Source organism: Branchiostoma belcheri, unplaced genomic scaffold (genome assembly GCF_001625305.1).
Source record: "Branchiostoma belcheri isolate BF01 breed outbred unplaced genomic scaffold, Haploidv18h27 scaffold87, whole genome shotgun sequence".
NCBI classification, from domain to species: Eukaryota; Metazoa; Chordata; class Leptocardii; order Amphioxiformes; family Branchiostomatidae; genus Branchiostoma; species Branchiostoma belcheri.
This window is the reverse complement of record NW_017804542.1, coordinates 549,158-561,649: the sequence shown is the minus strand read 5'-3', so window position 1 is coordinate 561,649 and position 12,492 is coordinate 549,158. Positions and strand designations below refer to the sequence as shown.

The following is a 12,492-nucleotide window of genomic DNA, read 5'->3' as shown; positions in this document are numbered from 1 at the left end:
ACAATCAAATTGTTTGTATTCCCCCAATGCACAGTGCCACACAGGACCATACTGAATTGCGCGACATTGTACATCTGATAATTTTGTACAATAGTCATCATTACCATAGCTGTAATGCTCTGACTCATGTTGTTTGTGCAGCACTTTTTTGAGGGTATTGAGGCACGTGTTGCCCAGGGAGTGAAGGCAGAAGAAGTCGGGTACCAGATGTACAGATTATACAGATTTGTACATCATTACTGTTGTTGAAATGCTCTTCTTGTTTGTGCAGCACTTTTTTGAGGGTATCGAGGCACGTGTAGCCCAGGGAGTGAAGGCAGAAGAAGTCGGGTACCAGATGTACAGATTATACAGATTTGTACATCATTACTGTTGTTGAAATGCTCTGACTTCTTGTTTGTGCAGCACTTTTTTGAGGGTATCGAGGCCCGTGTAGCCCAGGGAGTGAAGGCAGAGGAAGTCGGGTACCAGTTGGCCTTCAGCAAACAGGAGCTCAGGAAAGTCATCAAGGAGTACCCCATGAAAGAGGTAATTATGCTTACCAATAATTATTAGGTAAATGACTTGACAGCTAACTGGTGCTGTAGCAGACACCCTGTGGTGTTGAATTACATTATGTAGCAAGTGTAGGAGAGGCTGGTCTTCATATATATGAATGTTTAGGAAAATATATTTTCTCTGTTCTTTTTCCTCTTAGTCTTATTCTCCAAACAAAAAAGTCAATGACCAGGACCAGACATCTGTTACCATGGTAACTGGTGCTGTAGCAGACACTCTGCATGTTGGATTGTCTCCTAATAAGTAATATGATGTGGGCCATGTATGTAGCAAGTGGCAGGACAGTTGGAGGGGCTGTTACAACAGACCTGAGGAGCTTTTTGGCACACCTTACCTTTAGTGAGCCTCTTCAGGTCAAGGGCAGGTAACACCTTACCATGGCTTCACAACTTTCTCCATAAGCAAATCAGTTCTCTTCATGGCTCATTTGACTCAGTGTGAACCGTCAATAGTCCATGATGCCATCAAAGGCACATTTTTATCACTCTCAAATGACAGACTAAATCATAGCAGCGATCCAGAGGCACCCTAATTGCGAGAATCAATCACATTTTGTTAGTCCCACGACTTGTTATGCCAATTTGTCAGCTTTGAACCTGAATTTGGGACCTTGGCTTTGGAAATCTTATCATCTGTCATCTTTTCTTCTGCAAATGAATGGTTGTAATTAACATGGCCTCAGAGGGTTGGGAATAAGGTATTGCAGGGTTGTAAAATGTAATTAGGAAAAATGACAAAATTCCCAATCCACAGGTTTGGAAAAGTTCAGGGCATTACAATTCAGGGTATTTAAACCAAACACATCCTACTTGTATATTATGGCTGTTACTTGATTTACCCCTACAAAAGGCTATCAACATCACATGTACGTTCAATATATCCTTCAGGCAGGTTTGCAAAGACTAACTGTCTACTGGGATGTCCCATTGATGACTGTAGGTGTAAGCTGCACATTAAATTTTATAGTGTACAACATTAAAACTCATGATGGGCAAGAAAGTGCACAGAGTTTAAAACAGATTTTGTCAGTTGTAGTGTGGACATTCTGTAGCCAAGAACATTCTGTATCATTGGAAGAAACAGGCATTTTGAAACAGTAACCACAAGCTTTCACTATACATGTATAGAGGACCTCTGAAAAACTACATTTTCTACTAAGATCACAAACCCCACTTTTCACTAAAAACAGTCTCAGACTATATTCATTATAACCACTGCCTCCAAAGATGTCAAACCTCCAGTATGCTCTACAGTGTAAATAGATCTATAAACTAGAAAGGCCAATATTTGCTTTGGAGCAAATACAGCGATGGGTTCACCACATTTTATGACATGGCAGGGAAAGAATGAGAAACACAAGGGAAAACAATGATTTACATTGATATAACTATAATATAAAGTAAAATACAACTAAAACAACAGTTGGATAGCTATTCCCTACTTTATTGGTTAGGATTTTTAATTGCATAATGCAAACTGTTGATTTTACAAAAATAAAAAAAAACGTCCATGCCCGCATTCCAATGCTGGAGCAGGAAAGCTTGAAATACCTACCAAAACACTTGAATACAGACATACTGTCAGTATGGAAATGCTCTGTGCAGGTGTTAATCAAGTTAAATCCCAACAGCCAATCAGCAAGAAATGCTCTGTGCAGGTGGAAATGCTCTGTGCAGGTGTTGATCAAGTTAAATCCCAACAGCCAATCAGCAAGAAGAATAGAGGAAAGCTGCATGCCTATTGGTTGATGCCCTGCATTCCATTGTGATGACTCATGCCCAAACGTGGTAAACAAGGCACACTAACACAGTAATACATTTGCTATAACACAGCCAAAAAACTCAAATAAAACCATTCTAAAAGCCTGTATCACAATAATTTAAAAAACGCCTAGGGGTATTTGCCCACTGTACCTCCATACCAAATTTTAGGACCTTGGGCCCTAAAATGAAGAAGCTGAATCCATTTAAAAAATGGCAGGAGAAGAAGAAGAAGGAGGAGAAGGAGGAGAAGAAACATCAGAAAAAGCAATATGGGTTCACCACCACTTCGTGGTGTGGTGAACCCATAACTAGACATTTTAAAAAATCTTTTAGTAAATGTTATCATATCTGTGTGTTCCTTTGCACATACATGTATCTTTCAGGCATGAGATTACAAAATTAATGTTTATTATCAGTAAAAGCCTTTTACTGAATGATAATAAACACTAATTTTGATTAAATAATACATATTAACTTTGTACTATGTGCTTTTAGTTGATTTACATAACTGTGTACTATGTGCTTTTACTAAAAGCACGGTGCAAAGTTATGTACATCAAGACTGTAGTTTTTCAAGAAATGCTCCCATAATGTGAGCACTGTGCCGGTGAGACAGCCTGAGTCAGAGGTAATATCACCAGGTTTGGCAATATTTCCATCATGTGTGTCCATTATAAGTGACTCAGGGTGATGGGGCACTCCATCAAACTCTTATATATCCGAGTAGAGCAGCATATTGAGGTGTGCAGGCCACCCTAATACCTTTTACTGGTTCTTGGGTACAAAAATAAAAACACAATAACTGTAGATAACATGATCGTAAAAAAATTAAACACTTGACACCAAAAGAAATTGACAATGTACAAATACTGTCAAATGAAAGGAACATACACATGTAATCTACATTGTATATAAAACAAAGTCATGTAGTCACAGAATATTTCCATCATGTGTGTCCATAGTGACTCTGGGTGATGTGGCGCTCCATCAAACTCTAAAGCAAGTAGAACAGCATATTGAGGTGTGTAGGCCACCCTAATACCTTTTATTGTTGTTTTGGGTGCATACAAAAATAAAAGCACAATAACTATAGGAAACATGATCGTAAAAAAAATTGACACCAAAAGAAATTGACAATGTACAAATGAAAGGAACATACGCATGTAATCTATTATACAACATGTAGTCACAGAACTCACATTTATACTTAATATACTTACTTAGGCCTACTGCCCATCCTTGGAACTCTAGATTATAACTCTACATTATAAGAACACACACAATGTAATATCACCAACTTGGGCAATATTTCCATCATGTGTGTCCATAGTGACTCAGTGTGATGGGGCACTCCATCAAACTCTAAAGCAAGTAGAGCAGCATATTGAGGTGTGTAGGCCACCCTAATACCTTTTATTGTTTTTTTGGGTACATACAAAAATAAAAACACAATAATTATAGGTAACATGATCGTAAAAAAAACATTTGACACCAAAAGAAATTCACAATGTACAAATGAAAGGAACATACGCATGTAATCTATTATACAACATGTAGTCACAGAACTCACATTATACTTATACTTACTTAGGCCTACTGCCCATCCTTGGAACTCACATTATAAGAACATACATGTAATATCACCAACTTTGGCAATATTTCCATCATGTGTGTCCTTGGTGACTCCAAGTGATAGGGCTCTCCATCAAACTTATACATTACATCCGAGTAGAGCGCTAGCAGCATATTGAGGTGTGCAGGCCACCCTAATACCTATTATTGGTTCTTATTGGTGCATACAAAAATAAAAACACAATTACTATAATAATTATGGATAACATGGTAAAAAAAAAACACTTGACACCAAAAGAAATTGACAATGTACAAAAAATTAATTTAGTCACAGAACTCACATTATATGAACATTACATTACCACCTTTCCATGGTGACTCCAAGTAATGGGGCACTCCATCAAACTCAAACTGCAAGTAGAGCTGCAGCATATTGAGGTGTGTTGGCCACCCAAGTACCTTTTATTGCTTCTTGGTTTTTGGACATTTTACTCAAGCTATGTCAATGACTCGTGGTCTTTATTTGCAATCAGATACAGATTCATGTACAGATAAAGATTCATGAACAGATACAGATTCATGCACAGATACAGATTCATGCACAGATACAGATTCATGCACAGATACAGATTCATGCACAGAGAAAGATTTCCTCCGGGCCGATTTACGTTGTGCCTCACATCTTCTGATGGATGCATGGTCTATAAGAAAAGTGCACTTCAATTTTCTCCTGGCAGCAGCCTTAAGCTTCCTCCTTATGAATGAGATTTGAAGTGGTACAAAAATAATTATATAATAGTTCTAATATCTTTCCCATGTTTGAACAGCTGTTTTTTTTCCACGATTTTCTGTTGCGCTCTCATCTTCTGACGGATGGTCTATAAGAAAAGAGGCAATTTTCTCCTGGCAGCAGCCTTAAGCTTCCGTTTTGTCAATGAGTCTTGAAGTGGTACAAATAGTTCTTATCTTTCCCTTGTTTGAACAGCTGTTGTTTCATTTGTGATGGTGGCAGCTTGGATTTGAGTTATTCTGGATATAGTTATGAGTTATTCTGGTTATAGTAGCAATTTTCTCCTGGCAGCAGCCTTGATTTTCCGTTTTGTCAATGAGTCTTGAAGTGGTACAAATAGTTCTTATCTTTTCTATGTTTGAACAGCTGTTGCTTCATTTGTGATGGTTGCAGCTTGGATTTGAGTTATTCTGGACTGACACCAAAATTATCTTATTCCGCTGTGGTAACCTAACTGGAACAGATGCATAGTAAAGTGTGTCACCAAATGGTTGTCGATCCCTTAACAGTACTTAAACATCAAATCATTATCTCTCGGCATGTCCACGGGGAAAAATTTCCCCGTGCCCTATATATTGAACCCCATGGAGCTACAAATAAATTAATAAAGTAGTAACTTACACTATAATTTAGTCTAGTGTGTTAAGTCATCCTCACTTCATGACAATTGAAATTTATTTTTGGGACATTGCTGGGACAACAGGAAGAAAAGTTAATTTCGAGGCCTGTATTTGTAGCACTTCAAATCTCATTGACAAAATGGAAGCTTACGGCTGCCACCAGGAGAAAATTGCCTCTTTTCTTATAGACCATCCATCAGCAGATGCAAGGTGCAATGTAAATCGGCTCGGAGGAAATCTTTCGGGGAATCTTAGAGGCAACGAGCTTGTAGAAATGAAAGTGTGAACGTGGTAAAATTAATCGTGCACATCTGGTTCTTAGGCCAGATCAATCAAAGTTGTCATCTGGGCCTCAACAACAACTATTCATCTAACTGAAATTCAGACAAATTGGTCAAAAAAAACTTATACAAGGTATAACTTATACATGATGATGATGATGATACATAATACATACTTATACATATTGCAAACACACAAATGGACCTCAAAAAGGGCTCCAGACTAACCTATAGACTTAGAAGCACTGTTGCCACACATACCCAAAACTTATGGTGCACCAGCCTTTAAAGCCTGCTTATTTGTCCTTACCTCTTTCCTCATGACCTCAATAAAATGCAGCCTACAGGACGATTTGAGTTTCTTGCAAATAAAGAACGGTTCAAACAAACAAACTGCATGCCCCGGCCAACTCATTCCGGCTCTTTGTCACATAATACACTCCATTAACCCACCACTTTGATACCAACGCGAAATGATGCTCATTTAGTTCTCTATAAATAAAAGATGCACTCAGCGCGCTGTGCAGAAGGTATAATTTCCACCCTGTTAGTCATCAAACGCTCTTCGGCTAATGGCGTTCCGAATCATGAGGCTTCAGAAGGAAGCTTTACAGATGTGAAATGGTCTGTAAATGATTCTTAGGTACATGAGGGGTGTGGAGAGTAATTGGTAGAGGTGCAGTGAACAAGCGTTCGCTTCTTGATGGCCTATTATTAATTCCCTATTGGAAAATGTTGCATGTAAGGATACTGATGAACTCGTGTAGTATATCCACTTGTCAAGTGGATTCGCACGTGTACAGAATGTAGCTGAAAATTTCAAGTGATTTCTGCCTCCATATGGATCAAATTATGCTGAAGGGCGGTTATACCTGCTATACAGAATTGATACAGAAGCTGGAGTGTTATGCTGAAGGGCTGTTATACCGTTGGCGTTCCGAATCATGAGGCTTCAGAAGGAAGCTTTACAGATGTGAAATGGTCTGTAAATGATTCTTAGGTACACGAGGGGTGTGGAGAGTGATTGGTAGAGGTGCAGTGAACAAGCGTTCGTTTCTTGATGGCCTATTATTAATTCCCTATTGAAAAACTTGCATGTATAAGGATACTGAACTCGTGAAGTACATCCACTTGTCAAGTGGATTTGCACGTGTAGGGAATGTAGCTGAAAATTTCAAGTGATTTCTGCTACCATATGGATCAAATCCTGTACGTGGGGCATGGGTTTTAGATATTTGGGATGGAGAGAGAGAGGTAGAGAAAAAGACATGGAAGGAGGGGAGAAAGAAAAAGAACTAGAAACTTTAACTTGCAAAGCAAATGCAAAATTTTTATCTTCACATACATTTTGTATGGTCTGCTCTATTAATTCTTAGTACTCAAATACAACTCACATACATTGAACATATAATGGTGACAGGAGTCTAAATCCCTCCTACTATAAAATTGCAACATTATGTAACCCAATACCAGTTTCTACCATCATATGGTGACAGACGGTCTGGTTCAGGTCACTGACCGGGTCAGTGTTTGGAACGGAAGAAGAAGAAACAGATTGAACAAAAACAATATGTTTTCCTTCGGTAAACATAATGACAAAGATTGGAGTAGCTTTTTGCAAAACAAAACAGTTTGCCTGAGTGTCTAGTCACTTCTACTCAGAAAACGAAAAGATTGATTAATTTGAATCAATTATTGATCTCATACCAATGTTTTGCAGGTGAAGAAAGGCCTTGACAGTCTGTACAAGAAGGTGGAGAAACACCTGTGTGAGGAGGAGAACCTCAACCAGGTAAGAACAATTATCTTGTTTTTCCCATAATTACATGTACATTAAGTGTAGTTCATTACCTTTGTTGTTCTTAGTAGAGGCCTTAGGCTTCAGCTACATTGTTTTATTTTACACTGATTACTCAATAATATTATTACATGCATTCATGTCATCTGTGCCATGAGCCCTCATGCCCATGACCTTTCACTGTTGACCTTTGCCCAGATTGCTCAAATTACATTTTCATATCACATTATGTACAATCATGTATGTATGACCTTTCCTGTCCATGCATGACCTTTCACTGTTGACCTTTGCCCTGCAGGTGGTGTGGCGGTCCATGCAGGAGGAGTTCATCAGTCAGTACAAGCACTTTGAGGACCTGATCAGACGCTGCTACCCCGAGTCTGGTATCACACTGGAGTTTACTATCGACGATATCCTAAAGTTCTTCTCAGACATTGCACAGTCACACTAGCTGTGGCATAGCCTGGGATTGTGTTCAGTTCAGTTCGATAATGTGTTCAGTTCGTTCAGTTCGATAATGTGTTCAGTTCGTTCAGTTCAATAATGTGTTCAGTTCAGTTCAGTTCAATTCATCCTCGAATATAATGCGTAGCATAGGACTATCACGAGTCCTGTCGATACAGTCTAGCATCTTTTGCATACACACATGTACCTGTTGAGAGGCATTGATAATGTGTAGCTTGCATGCTTTGCGGAATTTTCGGAGCGACACCATTTATTGTCTTCGTGAGCGCTGGTACGCGATTTTTTGCATGTGCTAAGTAAGGTTCTCAGCTCATGCAACAGAAGTTATGCCATGGAGAGAGTTATGTCTCTCCAACAAGCATAGGCTATATCTAGCCCTCCACCTGAAAAGAAAGTGCGACTCTAGCCACTCGTAGAAACAAATACTGCAGGAGGCTAATTAATAAAATAAGATCCACATCAAGTACCAAGAAGAAAACATTTGCTTAATTTATACTAAAGGAGCACATTCAAGTAGCGTGAATTCATAAAGGAATGCAAAAATGTACATAGCAACAAGTGTGACAGCAGTAACTAATTTTAATTATCAGTAAAAATATAATTTGTATGGTACTTTGTAGGCCAAGAAGCTGCAATATTAATTTAATTACGAATCGCTATTAGCTGTCACAGAATTGCATTCCTTAGCGTTGGAGGGTCCAACCAGGAAATATGCGTATTAAATAAATGGTACTTTACGTGTAGTGTAATTTTTACGTCAGGGTCTCTTGATATAACAGTTACATTGAACAACTCATAATACATTATCTATCAATTATGTGTAGCAGAATTGTAATATGGATGATTTTATATTAAGATTTGATTTTTGCCATAATACACAGTCAGAAATTGAAATACCAGCCGTATGAATTATCGTTCAGAATCTCATTTTCTTGATAAATACAAATGCCTGTTGGCAATTGAATCCAAAGTTACAAACCCGTGATCTAATGTGTTTTCCTCCCATTTGGCAAAATCTCTGGGTCCAATCTCGTGTCATTATACAGAAATAACGACTCTTGATGTTCAGAGCATATCCCTACTTGATCCACAATTTCCACTGCCCCCCTATAGGACCAATTCAAAGGTAATACCGGTCGGCTCACTCGAACTTAAAATCTACTCAAAATGGAAACAAATTGCAACTATATAACCGTAAAGCACGGTTATAGAAGACCACCGGTGCCATTAGGTACTGACTTCTTGTCAAGGGGCATGTTTGTATGTTTTATAGGGCGACTTCAAATTGCTTTTTGAAATGAAGGCTTGGGAGACAGGGCTACACTGTGACAAAGGAGTTCAGAGGGCTACACACTATTATGAAAGGAGTGGCTTTCGTTTTGTGCCCCACACGACCCTTTAGGCATAACACACCAGTTTTGTACAAGCTGCGTAAGACCGGACTGTAAGGTTTGAGCCACTCACACCGGGAAGGCCCCCTACTCTTTTTGATAAGTGTGGTGGGTTCTTTAACGTGCGTGGGGTGTGGCTCTCCCAAACACGGGACCTCCATTTAACGTCCTATCCAAGGGACGTCCCTAACCGAAGCTAGGAACTCATTTCCACCTGAAGTGAGTACTAGTGAAGTGAGGAAAGTCGTTTAAATTGCCTATCCCAAGGGCACAAGATCGGTGACATGGGCAGGATTTGAACCCGCGACCTCTTGGGTGTGAGCCAAACGACTGCGCCACATGTACACGACCCCACGTTTGAAAACAAGCACAGTCACAAAGTGGTTATGTGTTACTAATAGGATCTATTCTTCTTCTTATCCAAGTCTTTTTTGAAGCAAGATTTTTTAAAACAACTGGATGCCCTTCCTAACGCCAACCCAAACCCTAGTAGGGCCCAGGATCCCTCTAACTGAGGGGGCAATGTGTGTAAAGTGCCTTTCCCAAGGCACAATGTCTGGGTCCAACCCTGTGGATTGAACCTGGGTTCCCTTGCTTGACAGTCGGATGCTCTATCCACTACACCACACAGATGCCACAGAGATCAAGTATTCATCAAGAATATTGAAACATTGAAACAAAATCACAGACTGAGATAAACTTTCTTTATTCCTTCATTGAAGAACCACCCTGTTACATTTTACTTTTCACAAATATTCTGGTTAAAAATATAGTTAGCATTTTTCTTTTCTAAACACAGTCTCCGTATACTATAGCACATCGGTAGTCACAACTTTAATTCCACACCAATAGCATCTATTTCTCACCGTTTCATATCTTACACAAAAATACATACATCTTTTTTCTGCTCTTTCACATGGTTTCCTCATAATTCTGTGGAATGCTATCCATACCGTTGTTCACACATATGGCACAACAAGTTTCCATAATCTGACGAAGTGTCAAGAGAACTGTCTTGCTATAAACCAGTTCATGGATTGATTGCGCATGCGCAAGGTCAAAAGTGAAGCTTTTTAAAGGCATCCAATGCAATTTCAGAGCAGCAAAACTGGAAATATTCTGAATACGACAATCGTTGTGATATTTACACACACTGCTTCACATTGGCATACTTGAGTCAGTATTTCATACTTTGGGCTTTTAAAGCTGCAGAAACAAGCCCCAAGATTAGTCCTTTGTTTTCTGGGTGGTACCCTAAAAATTAGCCAAGGGCCCTTACATGCAGTAACCATTTTCCGTCAGAATTTTGGGAATTTTTGCTCCTTGAGGGTCAATATACATTGGGCCAGTGTTGTTTCAACTCAGTATGTACAATGTAGATAAGTGACTAGAGCCCTAAAAACTGCACTAGATGCCTTTAACAAATTGAATGTCAATGCCTGCTTTGTTTATGTCTCAACCTCTCAAGTCTTACAATGTATCACATTGTGCATGCGCAGTCAAAACCATGAAACAGCCTATATTCCTTACCCTATACAATCATGTAATCTCGTATGCAACGTCAACACTAAATAATACTGACACTGGTAACGTTATAGTTGGTTAGTCTTGTTTTAAGCTTACTTTGTTAGTCTATTCTAGTCTATTCTACATTAAATCTTAAATCTACAATGTATCTTTGTCAATACGTATACCCTATTTCATCGAAAACAAGCCTACATTTTCCCGTAAGTAATCCGCATACTATGACACAGTTTACAACATTCTGGAAACTAAGATTAGAATCCAACTTCACAAACAAGAGGGATACATTGGAATTCCTGTTCACAGCAGACATGTTAATATCAACACATTTTTCACCTGTATTCCCCCTTGCACTTTTCACTGATGAAAACATCTATTACGGCTCCAGTTATAACATTACATTGAACCAGAAACATACGTTTAAGTGTCAGTACAGACTCTACTCCAAACAAGAGCTCAGGGCTCACAGAACACTAAAAAATATCATAACCTCTCACAAAAAAGGAAAACATAATACATGTACTAAACATTCTCATCCAACCATGCTCACTGTTTTTTTCCCGTTACAGCTCCTGTTGTAACATTTAATCCAAACAGAAACATATTAATATGTTTCAATACACTCCTACAAGAAAGAACTCACAAAACACTAAACTTAATTACTATCTCAAACAAAAGAGACAATTCCAACCTTAGGCCACACCAATTTAATTTGTTGGTTCTCGGATTCGCCTCTTCGTTTTTTTCTGATTTGAAAAAAAAATAAATTGATTCTGGTCCTGAATCAACTGAAAAATGCTCATGTTTTGCCCCCCAACAGTTGAGGAATGTCCTTTTCTTCCTAGTTGTTACAGTTTTTCCATCTATCATTGCAGTGGTTTGATTAAAAGTTCAAAATTCAATGTTTAAATTTTAACCCAGCCTTTTGTGTTGACTTCATGGCTCATTTTGTAGCATTTAAGCCTATAATAGGATGCCTAGACCTGTTTTTATTTTTATTTTTTTCGCCCTGTCGCTTCATATTTTTTCTGAAAAAATCCGAGAACCAACAAATTAAATTGGTGTGGCCTTATAAACAGTGTTGGAATGAGATACATGTATACAATGTTGCAGAAGCGATGTAAGTTAAGTGCATTGTTTTTTATTTTGCAGAGCGACTTTTCTAACTTACCACATTTTCCATCGATAGGTTTATTATTTTCCCTTATTGTCTTTAGAGTGATGGCTGGTTAATTTGTTGCTTTTTGCCTTTGCACAATGCAGCACATAGATGGATGTTACATGATGCGGTATAATATAAAGGATAGACACATAACAAACAACGTGGAAGGGTGGATAAAACTTAAGGATATTATAAGGAGTTAAGTGAAGAGCCAAAAGTTAGAGAAAAGCTACACAAAAACACAGACACACACATACATGCGCACACACACCTACAGTACACACACACACATATACATGTATACACTCATACATGCACCCCCCCCACACACACACACATGTGCGCACAAACACGCAAAAACACACACATAAAGTTACCTAGTATATTCCCCTTTTTCCTGTGGAGGGAAACATACATAATCATGATTTACTGCACATGACAACAGTTCTCCCAAGGGATGAAGAGTTGCCTGACTTACATGTAGACCCCGTTCACATCAGGACTCGTGAATCTGGATTCACCCAAGCACAGGGTTAATCCTACTGAAGCCGTTCTAAGGCTCGGTTCT

At 38.7% G+C, this 12,492-nt stretch overlaps 1 protein-coding gene across 1 annotated transcript in view; it reads left to right on the top strand.

Moving 5' to 3' along the window:
- Positions 1-8,744, top strand: part of LOC109487292 (exocyst complex component 1-like) — a 26,584-nt gene extending 17,840 nt beyond the window's left edge. The window contains exons 21-23 of the mRNA XM_019791277.1: positions 406-528; positions 7,305-7,376; positions 7,681-8,744. Coding sequence (XP_019646836.1) covers positions 406-528; positions 7,305-7,376; positions 7,681-7,833 — 348 coding nt within the window. The 3' untranslated portion in view covers positions 7,834-8,744. The remainder of the gene's footprint in view (positions 1-405; positions 529-7,304; positions 7,377-7,680) is intronic.
- Positions 8,745-12,492: the final 3,748 nt, after the last annotated feature.